The 24,337-nt window shown below is 45.2% G+C and overlaps 1 protein-coding gene across 2 annotated transcripts in view; it reads left to right on the top strand.

Moving 5' to 3' along the window:
* The window catches only part of LOC137435215 (uncharacterized), a 146,057-nt gene extending 122,028 nt beyond the window's left edge, over positions 1–24,029 (top strand). For both annotated transcript variants that reach the window (XM_068128796.2, XM_068128795.2), the window contains 4 exons: positions 3,400–3,507; positions 20,124–20,571; positions 20,772–20,872; positions 22,768–24,029. In XM_068128796.2, the coding sequence (XP_067984897.2) occupies positions 3,400–3,507; positions 20,124–20,571; positions 20,772–20,872; positions 22,768–23,100 (990 nt within the window). In that variant the 3' untranslated portion in view covers positions 23,101–24,029. The remainder of the gene's footprint in view (positions 1–3,399; positions 3,508–20,123; positions 20,572–20,771; positions 20,873–22,767) is intronic.
* The last annotated feature ends 308 nt before the right edge of the window (positions 24,030–24,337 follow it).

Raw genomic sequence — 24,337 nt, 5'->3', positions numbered from 1 at the left:
CGATTCCTGGCTGGCTCAGTTACCATATTTGTGGTATACGTTTGATTTGTTTATTCGATGTGGTGAAACTGCTTTATTTGCAGCACTCTGGCATTTTCTTTCATGATGTTCTTTGATTGTTGCATACATAACATGGAATTAGTGTACAAATGTACCGTTTTGGGCCATTCCACATTAACCTACACATCATACTCGATTTTTCACATACATATTGTCACGTCCATAGCCGATGAACACCACCCTTGGACAGATAGCCAGCCGGTCTTTAATTTCTGAGGCGCATAGCCGAAATTGGCGGTTGGTCCGTCGGGCGCGGGTGAAGGAAACAAAGTGCTTACCTAATCGGAAACCACACAGGTTGAATCCGAAACCCTGAATCTGAATCCAACGTTGGTAGAGTTCACACAACAGCTCCTAAAAGTTCTCACAAACGCACAAGAGCCAGAAGCTGCCTAGACAGAGACAAAAGCGACCCAGAGAGCGACTTTTCTTCCTCCTCTCTGCTCGAACCTTCTCGCTTTCTGAAGTCACGCCGACCAATGGCCGAGAGCTCTCAAAATACCCCATGTCCTCTCGACCAACAACGAAACTCGGGGCGTGGCCTACCGGCTCTGCTCTTCTGGAGACGGCATTTAGTTTGGGAGCCTGTTTGCTTGGTGTGAGCGTCATTAAGTCGTGGCTTACTCGCTGATCGGCAATGTCCGGGCATGGTCGGCGGTTCCGGTGTTTTAATAAAAGTTTTGCATGGCCAGCCTTATTGTAATTGTAAAAACACAGGGAAAACCCACCAAGGGCAATCGCACACTGGGGGGAAACTAATCTTAACCCCTATCTAATTACCCCATAGCTTCACCCCTCACATGTAAGCAACTTAAGCTCGGGTTTCCCTACTTAATACATCGAGATGTCTCCTACTCGTCCACGGTCCATGCTATACCTATACGATCCTATCTGTACTATGGTATTTCATCATCTACCCCCACAAATGTAATAGTATTCACACCACTTGAGTTTTTCACATTTTGTTGTTTCAGGCTGAATTTAAAATGGATTAAATTGAGGCTTTTTGTCACTGATCTACACATGAATGAATGATCGTTTTAAGGCCGTTTTCCCCGCTAGAGCGGGGGTTAGCCTTGCGGGCCCCATGACAATCATGGTTCCCTGTTTGAGGCAATGTTTTTTTTTATCACTGATCTGCACATAATACCCCATAATGTCAAAGTATAATTTTTTTTTGGAAAGTTTTATAAATAAATTAAAAATAAAAAGCTGAAACATCTTGAGTCGATACGTATTCAACCCCTTTGCTCTGACACTCCAAATTGATATCAGGTGCATCCAATTTCCTTTGATCATCCTTGAGATGTCTCCAGCCTGGTGTTGGCTTAGCGGTTAGGGTGCAGGCTTGGGATCTTAGGATACTGGGTTCGAAATCCTGGTCGATCGCTGAATTAATGCCAGGGGGGTTGACTCAGCCTGTCACCCTTCCAAGGTCAGCAAGTTGAGTTCCAGTTCAATGGTAATTCCCTGTGTGTTGCAAAAGGCTAACCCCCGCTCTAGCAGGGAACATGGCCTTAAAATGCATGTTGTTGTTGTTGTTGTTGCAAAAGGCGACTAACAGGGTTGGCGGCAGGAAGGGCATCCGGCTGTAAAACATTGCTTCAAAAAGGGGACCAAGGTTCCCGAAAAAGGGCCTCGAAAGGTGGTCATCCTTGAGATGTTTCTACAACTTGATTGGAGTCCACCTGTGGCCAATTCAATTTATTGGACATGATTTATAAAGAAACACACCTTTCCATACAAGGTCCCCCAGTTGACAGTGCATGTCAGAGCAGAAATTCTACCATGAAGTCCAAGTAACTGTCCGTAGAACTCCGACATAGAATTGTGAGGAGGCATAGATCTGCGGAAGGGTATAATACAATTTCTGGAGTGTTGAAAGTTCCGAAGAGCACAGTGAGCTTTATCTTTAGGAAATGGAAAGAATATAGAATGACCCATACTCTTACCAGAGCTGGCTGTCTGGCCAAACTGAACAACCAGTCAAGAAGGACCTTCACTGACAGAACTACAAAGTTCCTTGACAGAGATGGGAGAACCTGCCAGAAGGACAATAGTCTCTGCAGCACTTCACAAATCTAGGCTTCATGGGAGAGCAGCCAGCTCGAAGTCACTCCTGAGAAAAAGGCACATGAAAGCATGACTGTAGTTTGCAAGAAGGCATGTGAAAGACTGAGAGCATGAGGCAAAATATTCTGTGGTCTGATGAGATGAAAATCAAACTCTTTTGTGTGAATGCAAAGCGCTACATCTGACGGAACCCGAGCACAGCTCATCACCCATCTAACACCATCTCTACCCTGAAGCATGGCGGTGGCAGCATCATGCTGTAGGTGTGCTTTTCAGCAGCAGTGTTTCGGAGACTTGTAAGGATAGTGGGAATAATGAATGGAGCCAAATACAGGCAACTCCTTGAGGAAAACCTGCTTCAGAGTGCAAAAGACCTGAGACTACAGCGAAGATTTACGTTCCAACAGGACAATGACCCCAACCATACAGCCAAAGCAACACTGGAATGGCTTCAGACCAATAACGTGAAAGTCCTCGAGTGGCCCAACCAAAACCCAGACTTGAATCCCATTGAGAATCTGTGGAAGACTTAAAGATTGCTGTTCACCGATGCTCAACATTCCAATTTGACAGCTTGAGCAAATATGCAAGGAAGAATGGGAGAAACACCTCAAATCCAGTTGTGCAAAGCCAAGAAGACTCGAAGCTGCAATCACTGCCAAAGGTGCTTCAACGGAGTATTGATTCTGCGGGCTGAATACTCATGTAAATTAGATATTTCTGTATTTCATTTTCAGCAAATTTGTCAAAATTTCTTCTGAATTTAATCTATTTTAAATTCAGGCTGTAACACAACAGAATGTTTGGAAAAAAAATCAGGGGTGTGAATACTTTCTGAAGGCACTGTAGCTCTTCCCTTTTTCTTTGCCATAAAAATGAGGTGTGGTTGCTCATTTACATAATACAGTACATATATGTGTGCTGATGTATGTACATACATGTGTAATGCTGGATAAGTACATTGAGTTTTGATAACTTTTGCATGATCCAATGTTTATTTACAACCCAAGCTTTTTTTTCTTTTTTTCTTGTTTTTTTCTTTTTCAACTGTTTTATCCTGAAATCCGCACGTGAATTTTGTGCTCGAATGTTTAATGTGAAACAGGTGAACAGAACAGTGCATTCATACATACCAAAGATCGGTCACATTTTTGGAGTATCCATTTACTCATTAGGAGTGACATAAAGCAAAGTTTCCCATTGGATCGTTACTCGATAATATAAATCTGTTGTGTTACAAACATTGGCTGTATTCTGTTTGTGCAGTATACCTCTGTTGAAGAGGCTGTAGCCACAAGGAATGCTCTTCATGGTGTCAAGTGGCCATTGTCAAACCCAAAGGTGTTGGGGGCTGAGTTTGCTGACCAAGAAGAGGTGAGCAGGCTGTTATTTATATATGCTGCATTTTTCAAGATATTGAAATATTGTAATGGGCTCTGTGTCAGTGTCTCTCTATCTCTATCTCTATCTCTATCTCTATCTCTATCTCTCTCTCGCTATCTCTCTCTCGCTATCTCTCTCTCGCTATCTCTCTCTCGCTATCTCTCTCTCGCTATCTCTCTCTCGCTGTCTCTCTCTCGCTGTCTCTCTCTCTCGCTGTCTCTCTCTCGCTGTCTCTCTCTCGCTGTCTCTCTCTCTCGCTGTCTCTCTCTCGCTGTCTCTCTCGCTGTCTCTCTCTCGCTGTCTCTCTCTCGCTGTCTCTCTCTCGCTGTCTCTCTCTCGCTATCTCTCTCTCTCGCTATCTCTCTCTCGCTATCTCTCTCTCGCTATCTCTCTCTCGCTATCTCTCTCTCGCTATCTCTCTCTCGCTATCTCTCTCTCGCTATCTCTCTCTCGCTATCTCTCTCTCGCTATCTCTCTCTCGCTATCTCTCTCTCGCTATCTCTCTCTCGCTATCTCTCTCTCGCTATCTCTCTCTCGCTATCTCTCTCTCGCTATCTCTCTCTCGCTATCTCTCTCTCGCTATCTCTCTCTCGCTATCTCTCTCTCGCTATCTCTCTCTCGCTATCTCTCTCTCGCTATCTCTCTCTCGCTATCTCTCTCTCGCTATCTCTCTCTCGCTATCTCTCTCTCGCTATCTCTCTCTCGCTATCTCTCTCTCTCTCTCTCTCTCTTGCTATCTCTCTCTCTCGCTATCTCTCTCTCTCGCTATCTCTCTCTCGCTATCTCTCTCTCTCGCTATCTCTCTCTCTCGCTATCTCTCTCTCTCTCTCTCTCTCTCGCTATCTCTCTCTCTCTCGCTATCTCTCTCTCTCTCTCTCGCTATCTCTCTGTCTCTCTCGCTATCTCTCTCTATCTCGCTCTCTCTCGCTATCTCTCTCTCTCTCTCGCTATCTCTCTCTCTCTCTCTCTCTCGCTATCTCTCTCTCTCTCTCTCGCTATCTCTCTCTCTCTCTCTCTCGCTATCTCTCTCTCTCACGCTATCTCTCTCTCTCTCTCGCTATCTCTCTCTCTCTCTCTCTCTCTCTCTCGCTATCTCTCTCTCTCTCTCTCTCGCTATCCCTCTCTCTCTCTCTCTCTCGCTATCTCTCTCTCTCTATCTCTCTCTCTCGCTATCTCTCTCTCTCTCGCTATCTCTCTCTCTCTCTCTCTCGCTATGTCTCTCTCTCTCTCTCGCTATGTCTCTCTCTCTCTCTCGCTATGTCTCTCTCTCTCTCTCGCTATCTCTCTCTCTCTCTCTCGCTATCTCTCTCTCTCTCGCTATCTCTCTCTATCTCTCGCTATCTCTCTCTCTCTCTCTCTCTCTCTCTCGCTATCTATCTCTCTCTCTCTCTCTCTCTCTCTCTCTCTCTCTCTCTCTCGCCCCCTTCTGGATGGTTGTGAGTCGTGCGTGGGTGTGGTAATCATGGCGGCTGTGGGTGTTGAGCTGTGAGTACGGTGCTGTGTTGGTGGTTTTTCCTATCCTCCTTTCACTCCATTTGTGTCCTTTGTACGAGTTTGTGAAGTTTTCTCCGTGTTTCCCTTCTGCTCTTGAGACAAGAGAGGGAGAGAGAGACAGCACGGTAACGGTTAGCCACCTGTATTAATTTATAACGTGGGTTGGTTATATCGTGCCGATTATTTATTTATTTACTTATTTAACGAATTTTGATTTGTTTGGTTAGTTTATTGCATTGTTACTGTTTAGTTTGTTTAGTTTGTTTAGTTTATTGCCGATAAATGGCTAATAGGAATAGTCAAAGGACTGCTGATCGTGTTAGTGATGAGTGCACATCGGATTTTTATGTGAAAAAATAAAAAATATTTTTTCACCTAAAACGGCTTTTTTGCGCGCAAAAAAATTATTTTGCTGTTTTCGGAGAAAAAAGAATTTCGCCCTTTTTCGGGAAAAATAAAATAAAATGCCCTTTTTGGTCGAAAATGTCTGTCAGCGCTAAAAAAAATTAGGGAATCTTTCGAAATTTTAAACTGCAATCGAAATTTTTAACTGCGATCGAAATTTTTAACTGCGATCGATCTCAAAAACAAAACGTTGCGTCCACTTGCGTGCGTTGCGTCCCCAGCGTGTACAGCAGTGAGGCGGTGTACTACAGTGAGAGAGTGTACACAAAGTGTGAACAAGTCTCCTATCAAGATGAGTGCTGCTCTTCGTGACAAGTGGCTGAAGGAATTCAACGCTGGCGGCGATGGGGCCACCTTCAAGTACGTGTCGAGTGACACGGCTTTCTGTCGAGCTTGTGAAAAGACTTTCCGGGCAAAGCAGAAGTCTGAGCTGGCCCAACATGTCCGAGGAGACCGCCACAAGAGCAACTTGGCCTTGAAGAATAAGAGGACGGTCACGCAAGCCACCATGGAGGACTTTGGTGGCGGAAAGAGGCACAAGTGCGACGTCGTGGCTCAGGAGCTGTGCCAGGCCATGCTGGCCGCTGGCATCCCATGGTCGAAATTGGAAAACCCTGCCCTCCGGTCGTTCCTGGAGAAGCACATCACTCTCCAGATCCCCGATGAAAGCTGGATTCGAAAGCACTACCTCGACAAGTGCTACGACGAGGCCTTGGCGGGGATCTGTGCCGACCTCGGACAGCAGCCCATCTGGCTGTCCGTCGACGAGACGACCGATTCGGCAGGTCGATATGTGGCCAACATCATCGCGGGACGCTTGTCCAAGGAGGGGTACTTTCGTCCCCACCTCGTCCAGTGCATGTTTCTGGAGAAGACCAACTCCGGGGAGATCGTGCGTGCAGTCAATGACACGCTGCGCTATCTTTGGCCTGATTTCAAGCCGGAGTGCCTCAAGGTCCTCGTCAGCGACGCCGCGGCCTATATGATCAAGGCCGGCCATGCCCTGAAGGAACTCTTCCCGGACTTGCTGCATGTGACTGGCGTTGCCCACGCGCTCCACCGTGTCTGCGAGACAGTCCGAGAAATGTTCAAGGACGTCAACGACCTGATTGCCATGACGAAGAAGGTGTTCGTCAAAGCCCCGTCGCGTGTTGTCTTTTGGAAGGAGCAGCAGCCCAATCTTTCTCTCCCCCCGGAGCCCATTCTGACTCGGTGGGGGACGTGGATCGACGCCGCGGTGTTTTACGCCGAGCACTTCGAGGCCGTCAAGGACATTGTGGACCAGCTGAACGATGACGACGCGATGGCAATCCGGAGTGCCAAGGACCTGTTCGGAAAGGCGGACATCAAGCTCAGTTTGGTCTTCTTAAATGCCCACGTGTCGTTCATCCCGAAGATCCTTAAGTAGCTGGAGGAGGCCGGCATGGAGCTGGCCAAGGCCTTCCAGCTTCTTGATCAGGCCAAGGAGGAGCTCGAAAAGATCCGAGGCTGCCGTAAGGAGATCCTGCTCACCAAGTTCAAGGCGGTGCTGCAGCGCAATCCCGACATTGGTGTGCTGAGGACAGTGGCTTTGATCCTGGATGGAGATCAGCACGGATCTGAGGTTGGTGTGCCGGCTGGAGTCAAGCTTGCCGACATCCCCCTCTTGAGGTACTGCCCCATCGTCAGCGTCGACGTGGAAAGGTCCTTCTCCGTCTACAGAAACGTCCTCACCGACCGCCGACACCGCCTCACCAAGGAGAACATTACCAAGATAATGATTTCAAACACCTACTTTAACCGTTCCTAAAAGGGTCTTGTCAATTTCTTCTAGTCCTCTACTTATCAAACAATGCGGTTGCAATAAAGGTACCTGAACGTCATTTTTTACCTGTTTACTAGCCCAGAATGCTTAATGTTGTGCAGGAAAAAGCTTACCATTTTTTGTTCTTTTTTTGACTGATTTCTGAAAAACTTGGTAATAATAAAAAATGAATAAAACGGGGGAAAAAAATATTTCTAGATTTTTTCACATTAAAAAAAAAAATTTCCACTTTTCAAAACATAAAAGGCCTATTTTCTTAACATAAAAATCCGTAGTCTACTGATGGGGTATCGCGTAAGCACGGGCTGTGCCTTGTTCCGCCGGAAGACGTGCAAATGGACGATGTTCTACTTGCAATCGGGGATTTGATCGGGGTAAATAACATTCGTGCTGCGTCTCGAATGAACCACAAAGTGGTGGTTTTCGTGTCACAAGTTAGCTTTGCAGACATCGTGGTGCAGAACGGGTTAACGTTGGGGAACGACCAATTTGTTCCGGTATCATCCATGGACACGCCGGCGGTTAAAGTTATTTTAAGTAACGTTCCGCCCTTTCTGAGGAATGAAGAAATCCTACGTAAATTAGGGGAGCATGGGACTGTCGTCTCACGAATTATCACGGTCCCCCTGCGAACCAGGAATGGAAGGCTGAAGCATGTAGAGTCGTTTAGACGTTTTTGTTTCGTCGTACTAAAGGATGAGGCAAAACAGCTGAACATATCTATAAATTTTAAAATAGGAGATCATGATTACCGGATCTTTGCAGCTACTGAGACCTTGATTTGCTATACATGTGGGGCATACGGACACACTCGGCAGTATTGTCCTGATGTGAGGAAGAGTTATGCCACAGCAGCTGGGGCAGCCCCCCCTCCCCCTGTAAATGACTTGAACGACCCTGTAGATGAGCCAGGTGTCGAAAAAAGGTCAACACCGGAATACGAGGGTGCGGGTGACAGTGGTGCTGGTGGAGAAGCCCATACGGTAGTGGAGCAACCATATGTGGAGGAGAGGCTGCAACCTCAAGAACAAAGGGACTTCGAGGAGGTGAAGCTGATGGAGACCGAGTCGAGGAGAAACTTGAAACGCTCTCTTGCGAGCGATGAGAATGGAGGAAAAGGAAACAAAATGGTTCTCGTGCAGGCAGATGGTAATACAGACCAACCTGATGACCATGAGCAAAATGGTAATGCAATAGGTAGAGATGGGAATCTGCCCATTTCACAGGATGAAGAGAATCGAAGCATTACCGAGCGTGTCACCGTGTGTGATGGTGGACACCCTGCACCATGCGACGAGCAGTTAAGGACCCTCATCTGAACGGAAGATGATGAGAAAGAGATTGATAAGTCGGTGGCAGACAACAACGATGGGGTAGTTGGTGCCATGCAGACGCAACAAAAATACCATGGTGACAATGACACAGATGAGGTGCCAGTGCCTGACACACCACTGGGTGAGAGTGGGGTCGAGGCTGATGAGGAAGGATGCAGTCTTGCTGCCCTGAGTGAGTCTCAGAAGGAGCAGGTGAGGCAAGCAGAGGTGACAAAAGGGAAGGTCATTGATTTCTTAAACGAAACGTTTAGACAACGTCATGTTGTAATTAGAGATCATTTCCCTGATGTTCAAGCTTTCATTAAGGTTTCGAAACCTCTTTTACAGAAAAATGACCCCATGCTCTTGGAGCCTCAATTTCAACGTCTTCGTAAAGCAGTAACAAAGGCGAATAAGGAATTGCAGGCGGACGGTGAGCTACCACCTTAGAATGACACCGCGAGAAATACATATTGCCTCCCTGAACATCAATGGGGGATGTGCCCCCTTACGAAAAATTCAAGCAATCCAGGCAATGGAGAGGGTAAAAGCAGATGTCATTCTATTGCAAGAGACCCATGCCACAAACAATTTGGCAGCTGAATGGTGTAAACTCTTTAAAGGGCAATGGTGGCTGAGTGGGGTTTCCACACCCAAGGCGGGTGTTGCCATCGCCTTAAGTCCCAGGCTTCCCACTCAGAGTGTTAATTATAGGGAGGTCCATAAGGCACATTTGATAGCGGTGGAGTTCTACTGCAATACACAAAAGCTTATTATAGTAAATGTGTATGCACCAAGTGAACCTATAGAAAGAAGAACATTCTTTTCCACATTGCGGGACTTTGTAGAGGGGCTGGATCCAGCTGCTCTCACCTGTATCGCAGGGGACTTTAACTGTACAATTGATCCTTCAGTTGACAGGAATGGACATGAACCCCACGGCGCTTCTGCAAAGGTGTTAGCGAGCCTCATCAAGAACTATTGTTTTGAGGATGTGTGGAGGTTGCAGCATCCAACTTCACGGGCCTACAGATGGTGCAGATGTCATGATGGCGTCATATCAAGGGCAAGGCTGGACAGGATCTATATCAATAAGCCAATGCTGAATGTGGTGTCCACTACCCAAATACTCCCAACAGGGTTTTCAGATCATAATTTAGTGGCAATGTCCTTTAAATTACCCCTGACATCAGGAGGTAGCGCGTACTGGTCACTCAATACTCGGTTGTTAAGTGATAAGAAATTTGAAGATGCCTTCCAAACAGTGTGGGGGAAAATCCGGTCCTCTAAGCTTGAGCATGCCAACCTTCGCATATGGTGGGACCTTGCAAAGTGTCAAGTTAAAACGTTTTGTCAACAGTATAGTCTGTTTACTACTAAAATGCAAAGTCTCTCAGTTGACTCATTAAAGGCTGAAATTGCAGAATTGGAACAGAATCGTAATGGGGCTGGGAAAGATTTGGGATATGATCAGTTACTATGGACAAAAAGGTCGTTACTGACCGAAATGGTGAGGCAGCGGGCAATGGGTACCTTGGTGCGTATGAGGATGAGTTACTTGACTTTGGATATGCCAAATAAGGACTTCTTTAGTTTGGAGAACTCTGTCAAAAAAGCACAACAGATTCACGGGCTACGTGCTGCAAATGGGTCAATAGTGACCTCCCAACAGGAGATTAAGTCTGTTTTGAAGGGTTTTTATACAAACTTGTACTCCCCCCAGAGCATAAGTAATGAGATCTTGCAGGAGCTGACTACTGGGCTTCCAAGACTTGAGGAGGACCAGCAACGCACATTGAACATGTCAGTTTCGGCTGCTGAACTTGAAACTGCTATGCGGAGCTTGAAGGATGGTAAAGCCTCTGGGATTGATGGTTTGCCTGGAGAGTTCTATAAGACTTTTTGGAAACTTGTGGGACCTGACCTGCTTGAGGTATTTGATGAATGCCTTCATGTTGGAGAGCTTCCCCTGTCCTGCAGAAGAGCAGTCATGTGCCTGTTGCCAAAGGCTGGGGACACTCAACTAGTCGAGAACTGGCGGCCTGTCTCATTGCTGTGTGTGGATTACAAGCTTTTGTCCAAAGGCTGGGGACACTCAACTAGTCGAGAACTGGCGGCCTGTCTCATTGCTGTGTGTGGATTACAAGCTTTTGTCAAAGGCTTTAGCAAACCGTTTGGGAACTGTGATCAGCTCTATTGTGCACCCTGACCAGACCTACTGTGTACCAGGAAGGTCAATTTATGACAATATTTTTTTGATAAGGGATATTATTTCTTGTAATAAGTACTTGCGTGCCAGTTTTGGGTTGTTGTTTCTTGACCAAACAAAGGCTTTTGATCGTGTTGATCATACATATTTGTTTTCTGTTCTGGAGCGGATGGGTTTTGGTGAAACTTTCATTTCCTATGTTAAGCTGTTATACACTAACACCTTCTGCATGATGAAAGTAAACAATAGTTTATGTCCCCCTTTTCCTTTCCGACGGGGTATCCGTCAAGGTTGTCCCCTTTCTGGACTTCTGTATATAATTGCCCTTGAACCACTCTTAGCATCCATCAGGCAGCGAATAACTCAGGATGTGGGAGCCGTTTTTAGTTCAAGATTTGTGGTCACAGCTTATGCTGATGATGTATGTGTTCTGATTAAAGGCCCAAGTAGTGTTGCTGCGGTGCAGCATTGCCTTAAAGACTACTCTGCGGCCTCCTCTGCCAAAGTAAATTGGGGCAAGAGTGTAGCCTTATGGTGCGGTTCAGATAACCTTTCTTTAACACTGCCACCGTCACTCCCACATAATTTAGAGTGGAAAACAGATGGGGTCAAATATCTTGGTGTCTATCTCGGCAACCAGGAAATAGAAATGAAGAACTGGGAAGGAATGATTGAACAAATTACACACCGGTTGAAACGATGGGAAGGACTGCTGCAATCTCTTTCTTACAAAGGCCGCACTCTTGTTATAAATAACTTGATAGCAGCAAGATTATGGCATAAACTAATTGCCTTGCAGCCACCCAAGGAGTTGATACCAGCCATCCAGCGGGTCTTGGTCAATTTCTTTTGGAATGGATACCACTGGCTTCGGCCGCAAATACTGTACCATCCTCGGAAGGAGGGTGGACATGGAATTGTGGATGTGTCCACCCGGCTTATGGCTTTTCGCCTACAGTCTGTGCAACGTCTGTTGTATGCTGAAGAGCTGCCCTGGCGCTCATTTACGTTTTGCTTGTTGCAACAAGCGGGAGGCCTGTGTTATGATAGGCACTTGTTCCTGGTGAACCTTGACCGTGTCAGCTTAGTTTCAATCCCAATTTTTTATCAGGGTTTGCTGAGAGTTTGGAAAGGTTTTGGGGTTCATCGTTGCCTTGAGGCTTATAATTGCCGGATGTTTATCCAAGAGCCTATTTTCTATAACGGTTTTTTTCCATGCATTCCTCATAGTCCGACTTTGATTAGGAAATTTACTCAAGGAGGAATTGGCAAAGTTTGTGACCTGAGGGATACATCTGGGACAAAATGGATGTCTGCTGGCAGGGTGGTGGCCATTCTTGGTTTAAGATCCGTGCGTATTGTCAGCCAAATTATACGCATCGTCAAGAGGAAGTTTAAGGAGTTAAATATTGGCTGGGAAGGTATAAACAATGTCGAGGATTTTCGGCTGTCTTTCCCTGAAATTAAGGTGCTCCCAGCTCTCCAGTCAAATGGTGAACTTGTATCTCCTTTTCATTTGGTAAAAAAGGCGGGTATTCACAAGCTCCTTCGAGAAAACCAAGCATCACCCTTCTCCGGAGTGGCGCGAGTGGCCTTGTGGTCAGAAAGGTTAGGGCCAGGGTCTCCTGCCACGCCACTGTGGCCTAATATGTACAAACTACCTATTTACGGGTTCCTCACAGATATCCAGTGGAGACTAGCACATTGGGCTCTCCCTACGAACACCTTTGTTCATCACCTTGACAGCTCAGTGCCAGTAGCATGCCCCTTCTGTGTCCAGAAGGAGGATCTCTTTCATGCCTATGTGAAATGCGAAAGACTAATACCTCTTTTCTTGATTCTCACACACCTTTTTGAGCAGTTGTCTTTTCCTTTTACTTCACACTTATTTTTGGTGTATCTTTCAGACCCTTCTGCAAGGACTCTGGTGTTCTCCTAAACTTCTTAGTTGCTGTAGAAAATATTCAATATATAAATCAAGGAAAATTAAAATTGATAATGGGCATGGGTTTGATGTTGTTCCTATGTTTAAAGGGCTGGTGTCTGCAAGAATAAGGTTAGAGTTTGATTATTATGTGGTGAATGAAAATGTCAAACTCTTTGAGTGCAAATTGTGTATTAATGAAGCATTATGTGTTGGAAATGAATCGAATTTGTACTTTTCTTTTTAACATTAAGAACTGTTGTTTTTATTTTTATTTTTCTCTCCTGTAAAAATGTAACTTGACCTGGTGTATTTTTTGTGAAATAAATGGTGTTGCAAATTCAATTCTCTCTCTCTCTCTCGCTATCTCTCTCTCGCTATCTCTCTCTCTCTCTCGCTATCTCTCTCTCGCTATCTCTCTCTCGCTATCTCTCTCTCTCTCTCTCTCTCTCTCTCTCTCTCTCTCTCGCTATCTCTCTCTCTCTCTCTCTCTCGCAATCTCTCTCTCTCTCTCGCTATCTCTCTCTCTCTCTCTCTCTCTCGCTCTCTCTCTCTCTCGCTATCTCTCTCTCTCTCTCGCTATCTCTCTCTCTCTCGCTATCTCTCTCTCTCTCGCTATCTCTCTCTCTCTCTCTCTCGCTATCTCTCTCTCTCGCTATCTCTCTCTCTCTCTCTCTCTCGCTATCTCTCTCTCTCGCTATCTCTCTCTCTCGCTATCTCTCTCTCTCGCTATCTCTCTCTCTCGCTATCTCTCTCTCTCGCTATCTCTCTCTCTCGCTATCTCTCTCTCTCGCTATCTCTCTCTCTCGCTATCTCTCTCTCTCGCTATCTCTCTCTCTCGCTATCTCTCTCTCGCTATCTCTCTCTCGCTATCTCTCTCTCGCTATCGCTCTCTCGCTATCTCTCTCTCGCTATCTCTCTCTCGCTATCTCTCTCTCGCTATCGCTCTCTCGCTATCTCTCTCTCGCTATCTCTCTCTCGCTATCTCTCTCTCGCTATCTCTCTCTCTCTCTCGCTATCTCTCTCTCTCTCGCTATCTCTCTCTCTCTCGCTATCTCTCTCTCTATCTCTCTCTCTCTCTCTCTCTCGCTATCTCTCTCTCTCTCGCTATCTCTCTCTCTCTCTCTCTCGCTATCTCTCTCTCTCGCTATCTCTCTCTCTCGCTATCTCTCTCTCTCTCTCGCTATCTCTCTCTCTCGCTATCTCTCTCTCTCTCTCGCTATCTCTCTCTCTCTCGCTATCTCTCTCTCTCTCTCTCTCGCTATCTCTCTCTCTCGCTATCTCTCTCTCTCGCTATCTCTCTCTCTCTCTCGCTATCTCTCTCTCTCTCGCTATCTCTCTCTCTCTCGCTATCTCTCTCTCTCTCGCTATCTCTCTCTCTCGCTATCTCTCTCTCTCGCTATCTCTCTCTCTCTCTCTTGCTATCTCTCTCTCTCTCGCTATCTCTCTCTCTCTCTCTCGCTATCTCTCTCTCTCTCTCTCGCTATCTCTCTCTCTCTCTCTCGCTATCTCTCTCTCTCTCGCTATCTCTCTCTCTCTCTCTCGCTATCTCTCTCTCTCTCTCGCTATCTCTCTCTCTCTCTCGCTATCTCTCTCTCTCTCGCTATCTCTCTCTCTCTCGCTATCTCTCTCTCTCTCACGCTATCTCTCTCTCTCTCTCGCTATCTCTCTCTCTCTCTCGCTATCTCTCTCTCTCTCTCAATCTCTCTCGCTATCTCTCTCTCTCTCTCTCTCTCTCGCTATCTCTCTCTCTCTCTCTCTCGCTATCTCTCTCTCTCTCTCGCTATCTCTCTCTCTCGCTATCTCTCTCTCTCGCTATCTCTCTCTCTCTCGCTATCTCTCTCTCTCTCGCTATCTCTCTCTCTCTCTCTCTCGCTATCTCTCTCTCTCTCTCTCTCGCTATCTCTCTCTCTCTCTCTCTCGCTATGTCTCTCTCTCTCTCTCGCTATCTCTCTCTCTCTCTCGCTATCTCTCTCTCTCTCGCTATCGCTCTCTCTCTCGCTATCTCTCTCTCTCTCTCGCTGTCTCTCTCTCTCTCGCTGTCTCTCTCTCTCTCGCTATCTCTCTCTATCTCTCGCTATCTCTCTCTCTCTCTCTCGCTCGCTATCTATCTCTCTCTCTCTATCTCTCTCTCGCTATCTCTCTCTCTCTCTCTCTCTCTCTCTCTCTCTCTCGCTATCTCTCTCTCTCTCTCTCGCTATCTCTCTCTCTCTCGCTATCTCTCTCTCTCGCTATCTCTCTCTCTCGCTATCTCTCTCTCTCTCTCGCTATCTCTCTCTCTCTCGCTATCTCTCTCTCTCTCGCTATCTCTCTCTCTCTCGCTATCTCTCTCTCTCGCTATCTCTCTCTCTCGCTATCTCTCTCTCTCTCTCTTGCTATCTCTCTCTCTCTCGCTATCTCTCTCTCTCTCTCTCTCGCTATCTCTCTCTCTCTCTCTCTCTCTCTCTCGCTATCTCTCTCTCTCTCTCGCTATCTCTCTCTCTCGCTATCTCTCTCTCGCTATCTCTCTCTCGCTATCTCTCTCTCGCTATCTCTCTCTCGCTATCTCTCTCTCGCTATCTCTCTCTCGCTATCGCTCTCTCGCTATCTCTCTCTCTCTCGCTATCTCTCTCTCTCTCGCTATCTCTCTCTCTCGCTATCTCTCTCTCTCTCGCTATCTCTCTCTCTCTCGCTATCTCTCTCTCTCTCTCGCTATCTCTCTCTCTCTCGCTATCTCTCTCTCTCTCTCGCTATCTCTCTCTCTCTCTCGCTATCTCTCTCTCTCTCGCTATCTCTCTCTCTCTCTCTCGCTATCTCTCGCTATCTCTCGCTATCTCTCGCTATCTCTCGCTATCTCTCTCTATCTCTCTCTCTCTCTCTCGCTATCTCTCTCTCTCGCTATCTCTCTCTCTCTCTCTCGCTATCTCTCTCTCTCTCTCGCTATCTCTCTCTCTCGCTATCTCTCTCTCTCGCTATCTCTCTCTCTCGCTATCTCTCTCTCTCGCTATCTCTCTCTCTCTCGCTATCTCTCTCTCTCTCTCTCTCGCTATCTCTCTCTCTCTCTCTCTCGCTATGTCTCTCTCTCTCTCGCTATCTCTCTCTCTCTCGCTATCTCTCTCTCTCTCGCTATCGCTCTCTCTCTCGCTATCTCTCTCTCTCTCTCGCTGTCTCTCTCTCTCTCGCTATCTCTCTCTATCTCTCGCTATCTCTCTCTCTCTCTCTCGCTCGCTATCTATCTCTCTCTCTCTATCTCTCTCTCGCTCTCGCTATCTCTCTCTCTCTCTCTCGCTATCTCTCTCTCTCTCTCGCTATCTCTCTCTCTCTCTCGCTCTCTCTCTCTCTCTCGCTCTCTCTCTCTCTCTCTCGCTATCTCTCTCTCTCTCGCTATCTCTCTCTCTCGCTATCTCTCTCTCGCTATCTCTCTCTCTCTCGCTATCTCTCTCTCTCTCTCGCTATCTCTCTCTCTCTCGCTATCTCTCTCTCTCTCGCTATCTCTCTCTCTCTCTCTCTCTCTCTCTCGCTATCTCTCTCTCTCTCTCGCTATCTCTCTCTCTCTCTCTCTCTCGCTATCTCTCTCTCTCGCTATCTCTCTCTCGCTATCTCTCTCTCGCTATCTCTCTCTCGCTATCTCTCTCTCGCTATCTCTCTCTCGCTATCTCTCTCTCGCTATCTCTCTCTCTCGCTATCTCTCTCTCGCTATCGCTCTCTCGCTATCTCTCTCTCTCTCGCTATCTCTCTCTCTCTCGCTATCTCTCTCTCTCTCGCTATCTCTCTCTCTCTCTCGCTATCTCTCTCTCTCTCTCGCTATCTCTCTCTCTCTCGCTATCTCTCTCTCTCTCTCTCGCTATCTCTCGCTATCTCTCGCTATCTCTCGCTATCTCTCTCTATCTCTCTCTCTCTCTCTCGCTATCTCTCTCTCTCGCTACCTCTCTCTCTCTCTCTCTCTCGCTATCTCTCTCTCTCTCTCTCTCTCTCGCTATCTCTCTCTCTCGCTATCTCTCTCTCTCGCTATCTCTCTCTCGCTATCTCTCTCTCGCTATCTCTCTCTCGCTATCTCTCTCTCGCTATCTCTCTCTCGCTATCTCTCTCTCGCTATCTCTCTCTCGCTATCTCTCTCTCGCTATCTCTCTCTCGCTATCGCTCTCTCGCTATCTCTCTCTCGCTATCGCTCTCTCGCTATCTCTCTCTCGCTATCTCTCTCTCTCTCGCTATCTCTCTCTCTCTCTCTCGCTATCTCTCTCTCTCTCTCGCTATCTCTCTCTCTCTCGCTATCTCTCTCTCTCTCGCTATCTCTCTCTCTCGCTATCTCTCTCTCTCGCTATCTCTCTCTCTCTCTCGCTATCTCTCTCTCTCGCTATCTCTCTCTCTCTCTCTCTCTCGCTATCTCTCTCTCTCTCTCGCTATCTCTCTCTCTCTCGCTATCTCTCTCTCTCTCTCGCTATCTCTCTCTCTCTCTCTCGCTATCTCTCGCTATCTCTCGCTATCTCTCTCTCGCTATAATTTTGTTGCGACTTGGTGTGTTGGAGGGATTTGTGAGGTCCAGGAAAACAATTTGTTAATCTCCGTATAATACAGTGCGGGTGTTTCTTATCGTGTGCTGTTTTTTTCTGGCATTTGCACCTTTCTGTTGCTGGGTTTGCAGTGCACCGTTTGTTTTTTTCCTTTCGGGATTGCTATGATTTTACTGATTGCCCTGATTGATTGCTTTTGGTGGTATTCTTGTTTTATACTTTTATAATAAAAAGAGCTTAAAAGTCAAGTCTCTCTCTCTCTCGCTATCTCTCTCTCTCTCTCGCTATCTCTCTCTCTCTCTCGCTATCTCTCTCTCTCTCGCTATCTCTCTCTCTCTCTCGCTATCTCTCGCTATCTCTCTCTCTCTCTCTCATGCTATCTCTCTCTCTCTCTCATGCTATCTCTCTCTCTCTCATGCTATCTCGCTATCTCTCTCTCTCTCGCTATCTCTCTCTCTCTCGCTATCTCTCGCTATCTCTCGCTATCTCTCTCTCTCTCTCTCTCTCTCTCATGCTATCTCTCTCTCTCTCTCATGCTATCTCTCTCTCTCTCATGCTATCTCGCTATCTCTCTCTCTCTCGCTATCTCTCTCTCTCTCTCTCGCTATCTCTCTCTCTCTCTCGCTATCTCTCTCTCTCTCGCTATCTCTCTCTCTCTCGCTATCTCTCTCTCTCGCTATCTCTCTCTCTCGCTATCTCTCTCTCTCTCTCGCTATCTCTCTCTCTCTCTCTCCCTCTCTCTCTCTCTCTCATGCTATCTCTCTCTCTCTCTCTCTCTCTCTCATGCTATCGCTATCTCTCTGTCATGCTATATCTCTCTCTCTCTCTCTCTCTCTCTCTCTGTCATGCTATCTATCTCTCTCTCTCTCTGTCTGTCATGCTATCTCTCTCTCTCTCTCTCTCTGATCTCATTCTACTAAAGTCTAAACGGTTGTGCAGAAATTCACCATACGTAGTAGTTATTATCACCAAATGGCAAGAAGATAGATGTGAGCGGTCATTTTTTTTTTTGCCTTGGACAATGGGACAGGGTGAAAAGGTCAAATACTAAAAAATTAAATCACAGGCACATTTTAATGAAACTTTGTATTTGCAATGAAGATTGTGGGGCACACACAACATGCAACGATTTTTTTGGGATATGACTCCAGGTTCATGCCCCTGGGGTAGGGTCTTGGGATCACGGGTCAAAACATAATTTTTTTTTTAACTCGAAATTTGATATTGGGTCATTCCTGGTGGAACTTTTTACCATCTTTCAACAATTATTATTTTAAATGATGTTTTGGCTAGGAAGTACATTTTTAATGAAGGAAAAAACTTCTTTTTTTTTTAAATGTTTTTTATTTGGTCCCATTTTGATATATACACAAAGAATTAAGTTAAGCACCCCCCCCCCCCCGTTTTATTACAACCTCGCACATTACAAGTTTGTTGTCGTCAAAACAGTGTAATATACCCATGATATTGCTATATTTTCTGGAGAAGTGATATTATGGTCACATAAAAACATAACAATCATGCTGTTTTCAATATTTTATTCTGAATAATTTAAGGTGAAATTTTTTGGGAATTTTAGGCATATTTTCACCTCAATTTAAGTATGGAGCTATAGGTCCATCACGGACAGTGTGGATGACGTTTATGTTTTCTAACGTACAGTCATTGTTCTGAGAAGACCTCTAGCGATCTTTGCGTCAATAACGTGTGTAGGACCCACGTGATCGGATCACTGACTCAACCAATCACTTTTTTTCACTTTGATCACTCAATTTCATCAATGGATAATTGCTAATGTCATACCAATCATTATTTGATCTCACATACCTTAGAATATATGCCAATGTATACATATACACAAAGAATATATATTAGGGGGTGCTTACCTTAATTCGTTGTGTAGGGGTGCTTAACTTAATTCTTTGTGTATAGATAGCGATTTGGTCCCAATGTCCCATTTTGTAAGTGCTTGCACTGCAGAAATGCATGTTTCTATTCAAAATACTTTGCAAAGAAAGCATACTCAAAAATCAGTTGCTTTCCCACCTGCTCCCTGGGTCCACGAAGAGTTCACCAGTCCCTGGGCGGCTTCTTCTCGGAGCCTGAAGGGGTCCATGGACGACGTCCCATCTATTTTCCGGGTCACCTTTTAAAGTTTAAACCAATCTGGTGGTTACCTGTCATTCAGTTTATCAATCGATGCAAGACGTCAAACAGATTTGGCCCCTTTGCTAACTTTAGGCCTTAATGCACCATGCATGCTGAGAATGTATTGATTTTTTTGGGTGGTGATTTATTATCGGTAACCAGTTGGTATCGGCATGTCCTTTGAACACTATTAATAGCAGTGTGAAATTAATGAAGATAGTGACAACGTGTTTTTCTTTATAGCTTGTTGTGGTTAAAAATTTTTAAAGAAAAACAATCACAATGTGCTGTGGTGTCAGCACAAAAATCAATTTGAAAGTTTGAAAAAGCTCTTAGATATCTATAGGTTGGAAAAGCCTTCAAATAACAGGTGTCTGCAGCTCATGACCTGGTTTGGAATGTTCTTATTCTGTCTTGAGTGAAAGTTATGCTTGGTCGTTAATTTTATTAGTCCCCTCCCGGTTTCATCGGAGGAGACTATAGGTTTGTTCTCCCTCTGTCTATCCATCCCACCTGTGGTTTTCCCACACCCTTTAACATATTGAACTGAAACTTGGTACATGGCTTTATTTTGATAAGTTACTGAAATTGCAACTTCTTCTGTAGCTTTGCATACCCAAAACAACCTGTCCTCCTGTACACGGCTCACAATTGATGATTGGAACAAGAACATTCATTTGGACCAGCGGAGTACATTTTTGCCAAGCAATTGTCCCTCTTGTTTGAAATATTATTTTGATTCTTTGTTCTTCTTGTAGCTGTTGACATTGCCATTATAACTCTCTTCCTTCCCCACCTACCACCCACATCCTCTCTCCAGCGCGATTTTCACCGAGGGCTACTCACACATTGCCCTGTGTCAGCAGTGCCGGTTGAACCAGTCAATCAAGAAGTCCCGCAACCACAAAAGCAAGAATGTGTCAGTGAGAATGAGCCTAACCAAGAGCATAACAGAGATGTATCCCGCAAGGTGGAGGCCCAGCGTGTTGTTCATGACCTGCGAGCGGAACGTGAGCGTGAGATGGCACGGCGAGAGCGAGCGCGAGGGGAACGCGAATGGGATCGTGGGAAAGTGCATGACTTTGACCAGGTGCAACCAGCGCGGTCACGTTCAAGGTCCCAACACAGGGAGAGAGAGAGAGAGCGAGAGAGAGATCGTGATCGGGATCGGGACCGAGAGCGAGAGCGTGAAAAGGACAGAGACCATGATCGGCATCGACGAGACCGAGAAAGACCTCGCTCTCGAGAGAAAAACGCTGAAAAGAAAGGTACATCCGTTTGAGTGATGTTTGTTTGGTTTTTATTTTTGCAACCAACAATTTGCTCGATATTTGAAGGTTTTTGGTTTGTTAAGCAATTAATTTATACATTTCAACGTTTTGGCGTGGTTGCTGCTCAATAACATTGAAATCGTACTTTGAACAATTTTATCTGCTGCTTAATGTAATGCTCTTTAATTTTCTTTCAGAAAAGGTAAAGGAAGAACCACCAGCCAAACTGTTGGATGACCTCTTCAAAAAGACCAAGGCTACACCTTGCATTTATTGGCTTCCACTGACAGAAGAACAGGTTTGTGTCTGAATAAATAATCATAAACTAGGTTTGTCATAAGGGAACATAGTTGCTTTCAAAAGATTATGACAGCTTTAATCAGCCTGAGAATGAATTCACCCGATGCCCTGTCAGGATATGATCATTCATTTTTTTTCTTAAAAATTGCCATTGATGGTATTTTATATTAATGTGCCCTTTCTTCACCCAATTGCAGTCTAACTGGAGTATTTTCCTGTAAAACAAGTGTTTTGCTTTCTTCTTTGCTTTTTCGGACATTGGACCTTTGAATAACGTGGAATTAATTATGTTTGATATTTCAAATACTTGTTTTACAGGAAAGCAACTTGTATGCTGTTGTTTGTGGATTGTTGGCATCAGTACATCCTAAGGGCATCCGGCCATAAAAACATTGCCTCAAAACAGGGAACCATGATTGTCATGGGGCCCGCAAGGCTAACCCCCGCTCTAGCAGGGAAAATTGCCTTAAAACAATCATTCAGTACATCCTCCGATTGCTGAAGAATTGTTTGCAAAAAAAACGAATTGGTTCCGTTATCTCCGAAAACGTGTTATTGTTTGGTACGAGTACTATTCGCGGGTGATAAAATGCAACCTGTTTTGATATTCGTGGAAAAGTGTCCCACGAATTCGCGGTTTTTTTTCTATTCGCGGCCGTGTTCCACAAATTTGCGGTTTTTCAGGGGCCCCAATTTTTTTTTTTCACAAGCCGATAGCTTCACATATGGTATTTATAAAACCTTCGCAGATTATCGTCGACATTCGCGGGATTTGCCTCACTATTCGTAGATTTAGCCTCTCCATTCGTGGTTTGTTCCTCTCTATTTGTGGATTTTCGTGACTCGGGAACCTATCCCCCCCTTTTCCATTGAAACAATGCCTCGCTATTCGTGGATTTTCCAGGAACGAATCCCCCGTGAATAGCAGGGTCCGAGGGTATTTGCAACTTTTTCCTGCATTTTCTGCCTTTCAGTGTTATTGCACATACTGGACTCGTTTTGGCAACATAATATCGAATAACTCCAGATATAGTTAAGATAGATTTAACAAATGAAAGACCGTTTTAAATCAGGTTTCGTGCTGTAAATGGTGAAACGATGCAATAATTTTGCAACCAATATTGCAATGCGAGCAATTCAAAAATTGCAAATAACTTGTCATCAAAAATCTTCAGGCATTTTTATGTTTCAGCCAATGAACCCTGTAAGGCATTATATTTTTGGATTGTTCGTCCGTCCGCCCGTGAAAGGTTTTCATTTCCGTGATAACTTGAGAACAGCTAAAGGGATCCAAGTCATACTTGGTACAGGTATGTATTATTATGTGAAGATTAACTGATTCGATGTTGGGGTCATGAAGTCAAAGGTCATTTGAGATAAAAATCCTGTTATTGCAATAACTTGTGAACCAGTAATGGGATTTTGACCAAATTTGGTACAAGTATGTATTATGATGTGAAGATTAGCTGATTTGATTTTGTGGGTGAGCGGTCAAAGGTCGGAGTCTGTAATTTGTTTTTACTACAGCAATAACTTACGATGCCTGAAGGGAACTGTCAAACTTGGTACAAGTTTGTACAATGATGTAAAGGTAAAAGGATTAGATTATGGGGTCAAGAGGTCAGAGGTCCCGTTGGGTAAAATTATGTTACTGTGCTAAGTTGTGAACCAGTGATAAGGTGTTGACCAAAATTGGTCAAAGTATATATTGTAATGAACTGATGAGGTTTCAGCATTGAAGGTCAGAGGTCATGTCAGGTAAAAATGGGATACTTGAGAATGGCTGAAGGCATTTACGTCAAACTTGGTACAAGTATGTATAATGATGTAATAATGTGGGTGGAGGCATATAATCTCAAAGAGTGCCAGTCTAGTTTTTTGTTGTTGTTACAGGCTGTGCAGCATGCAGAAAAGGCAGCAGAGCGTGAAGCTGAGCGCGAGAAGCGTCGCAAAGAGCTCAAGGAGGTGGACCAAAAGAAGCAGGAAGAGAGGAGAGCGCTGCGGGAAAAGGAGCAAGCGGAGCGGGAGAAAGAGCGGGAGAAGGAAAAGGAAGAGCGTGGCAGGGCAAGAGAGGAGCGAGAGCGAGAAAGAGAGGAACGTGGAAGAGCGAGAGAAGAGCGAGAGGGTGACCGACGGCGTGAGCAGGGAGGTAGCCGCAACAGCGATCGAGATCGGGAACGCAAGGAACGAGACCGAGATAAGGACCGGGAAAGACGCAGGCATTGATAAAGCAAACTCTTAGTTCTTGTGTGGAAGTACTACATACAAACGCATTTCGAAACCTTTCTCGCATTGGTTTCTGTTCATATATCTGTGATGTATTTGCTCATGCTGACTACCATTGAGCTTAGTCTGCAGGCCGATCGGTGTTTGTTTGGTTATACAGCATACGTTTTCTGCTTCTTTTCCTTCCAAAGACCCAAGTGACATGAACCAATTCGCCGTTGAAAAGGTAATATAATGATGAAGTCCCATCGATTTGGTTTGCTCACTTGCCGAAGGCCTCTTGCATGTGCATTAAGGTTTTCATTTTTCATGTATCCTTTGGACATAAATACCAGCAATGCTTGTCAGTGAAGTTTTAACTTTATTTTCTTTTTTCCTTTTTTGTACCAGTGTTTGTTTCATTTTGGTAGAGTGCAATTAAAGTTTTAGAACTTTTTATAAAATCAACTTTTTGTCGCTTGCACCCCCATTTTTGTTGAAAAAATATTAATTTTTTTTTTTTTGGCTTTGTGTAAACATTGTGGCAAGTTGCTGTACTCAACATGTAATGTATGTATGACAGACTATTCGACAAAAGGGGCTCGTTTCATTTTGTGGTTGTGATTGTTCCACACAACACTTTTGGCCATTGTCATGTCCTCTGCAGTTTAGTAAATGTAGTGGGGATGGAGGGTTGGGAGAAGGGGAGAGGGAGGGGTGTTACTTGTCCAAACCTTGTGCTTGGCACTGTTTTCTTTTTTATCTTTTTTTTTTTTTCTTCCCCCCACCCCATTGACAAGACGCTGCTTCCTGACCAACTAAACTTCTACTGTTGTCTTTAATTTTTTTGTATAGCATTGTTTTAAAATCCCTTTAACTTGGATCATTTTTGATACCAACTTCTTAATTGTCCAACAAGAATGTCGGTGTAATAAAGAAATCAAAGGTTACGAGTAGTTTGTGGTTTTGCCTGATATAGTGTTTTCTCCCTTGAGATCCAGCACTAATACAGCATCCTCACAGCACAGTAGAAACCCACTTTGGTTTGGTAGTTTTTGGTTGGGAAGAGTGGGGGTCAGGAGGTGCACAATCCAGTGTCCAGAGGGGAAATCTCACATGAAAAATCTGCCTAAATTAATAATAATATTGTTACGGATCCGGGGGACGGCACTCCCGTTAGCAAGGGGGGGTTAATCCCCTTGTCCTGTTAAGCTGGCCTTCCAACTGGTCCTGGAACTATCTCGCCACTTCCGGTCAG

This window comes from Myxine glutinosa, chromosome 9, assembly GCF_964187855.1.
Source record: "Myxine glutinosa chromosome 9, kmMyxGlut1.1, whole genome shotgun sequence".
NCBI classification, from domain to species: Eukaryota; Metazoa; Chordata; class Myxini; order Myxiniformes; family Myxinidae; genus Myxine; species Myxine glutinosa.
This window is presented reverse-complemented; position numbering and strand designations above follow the sequence as displayed.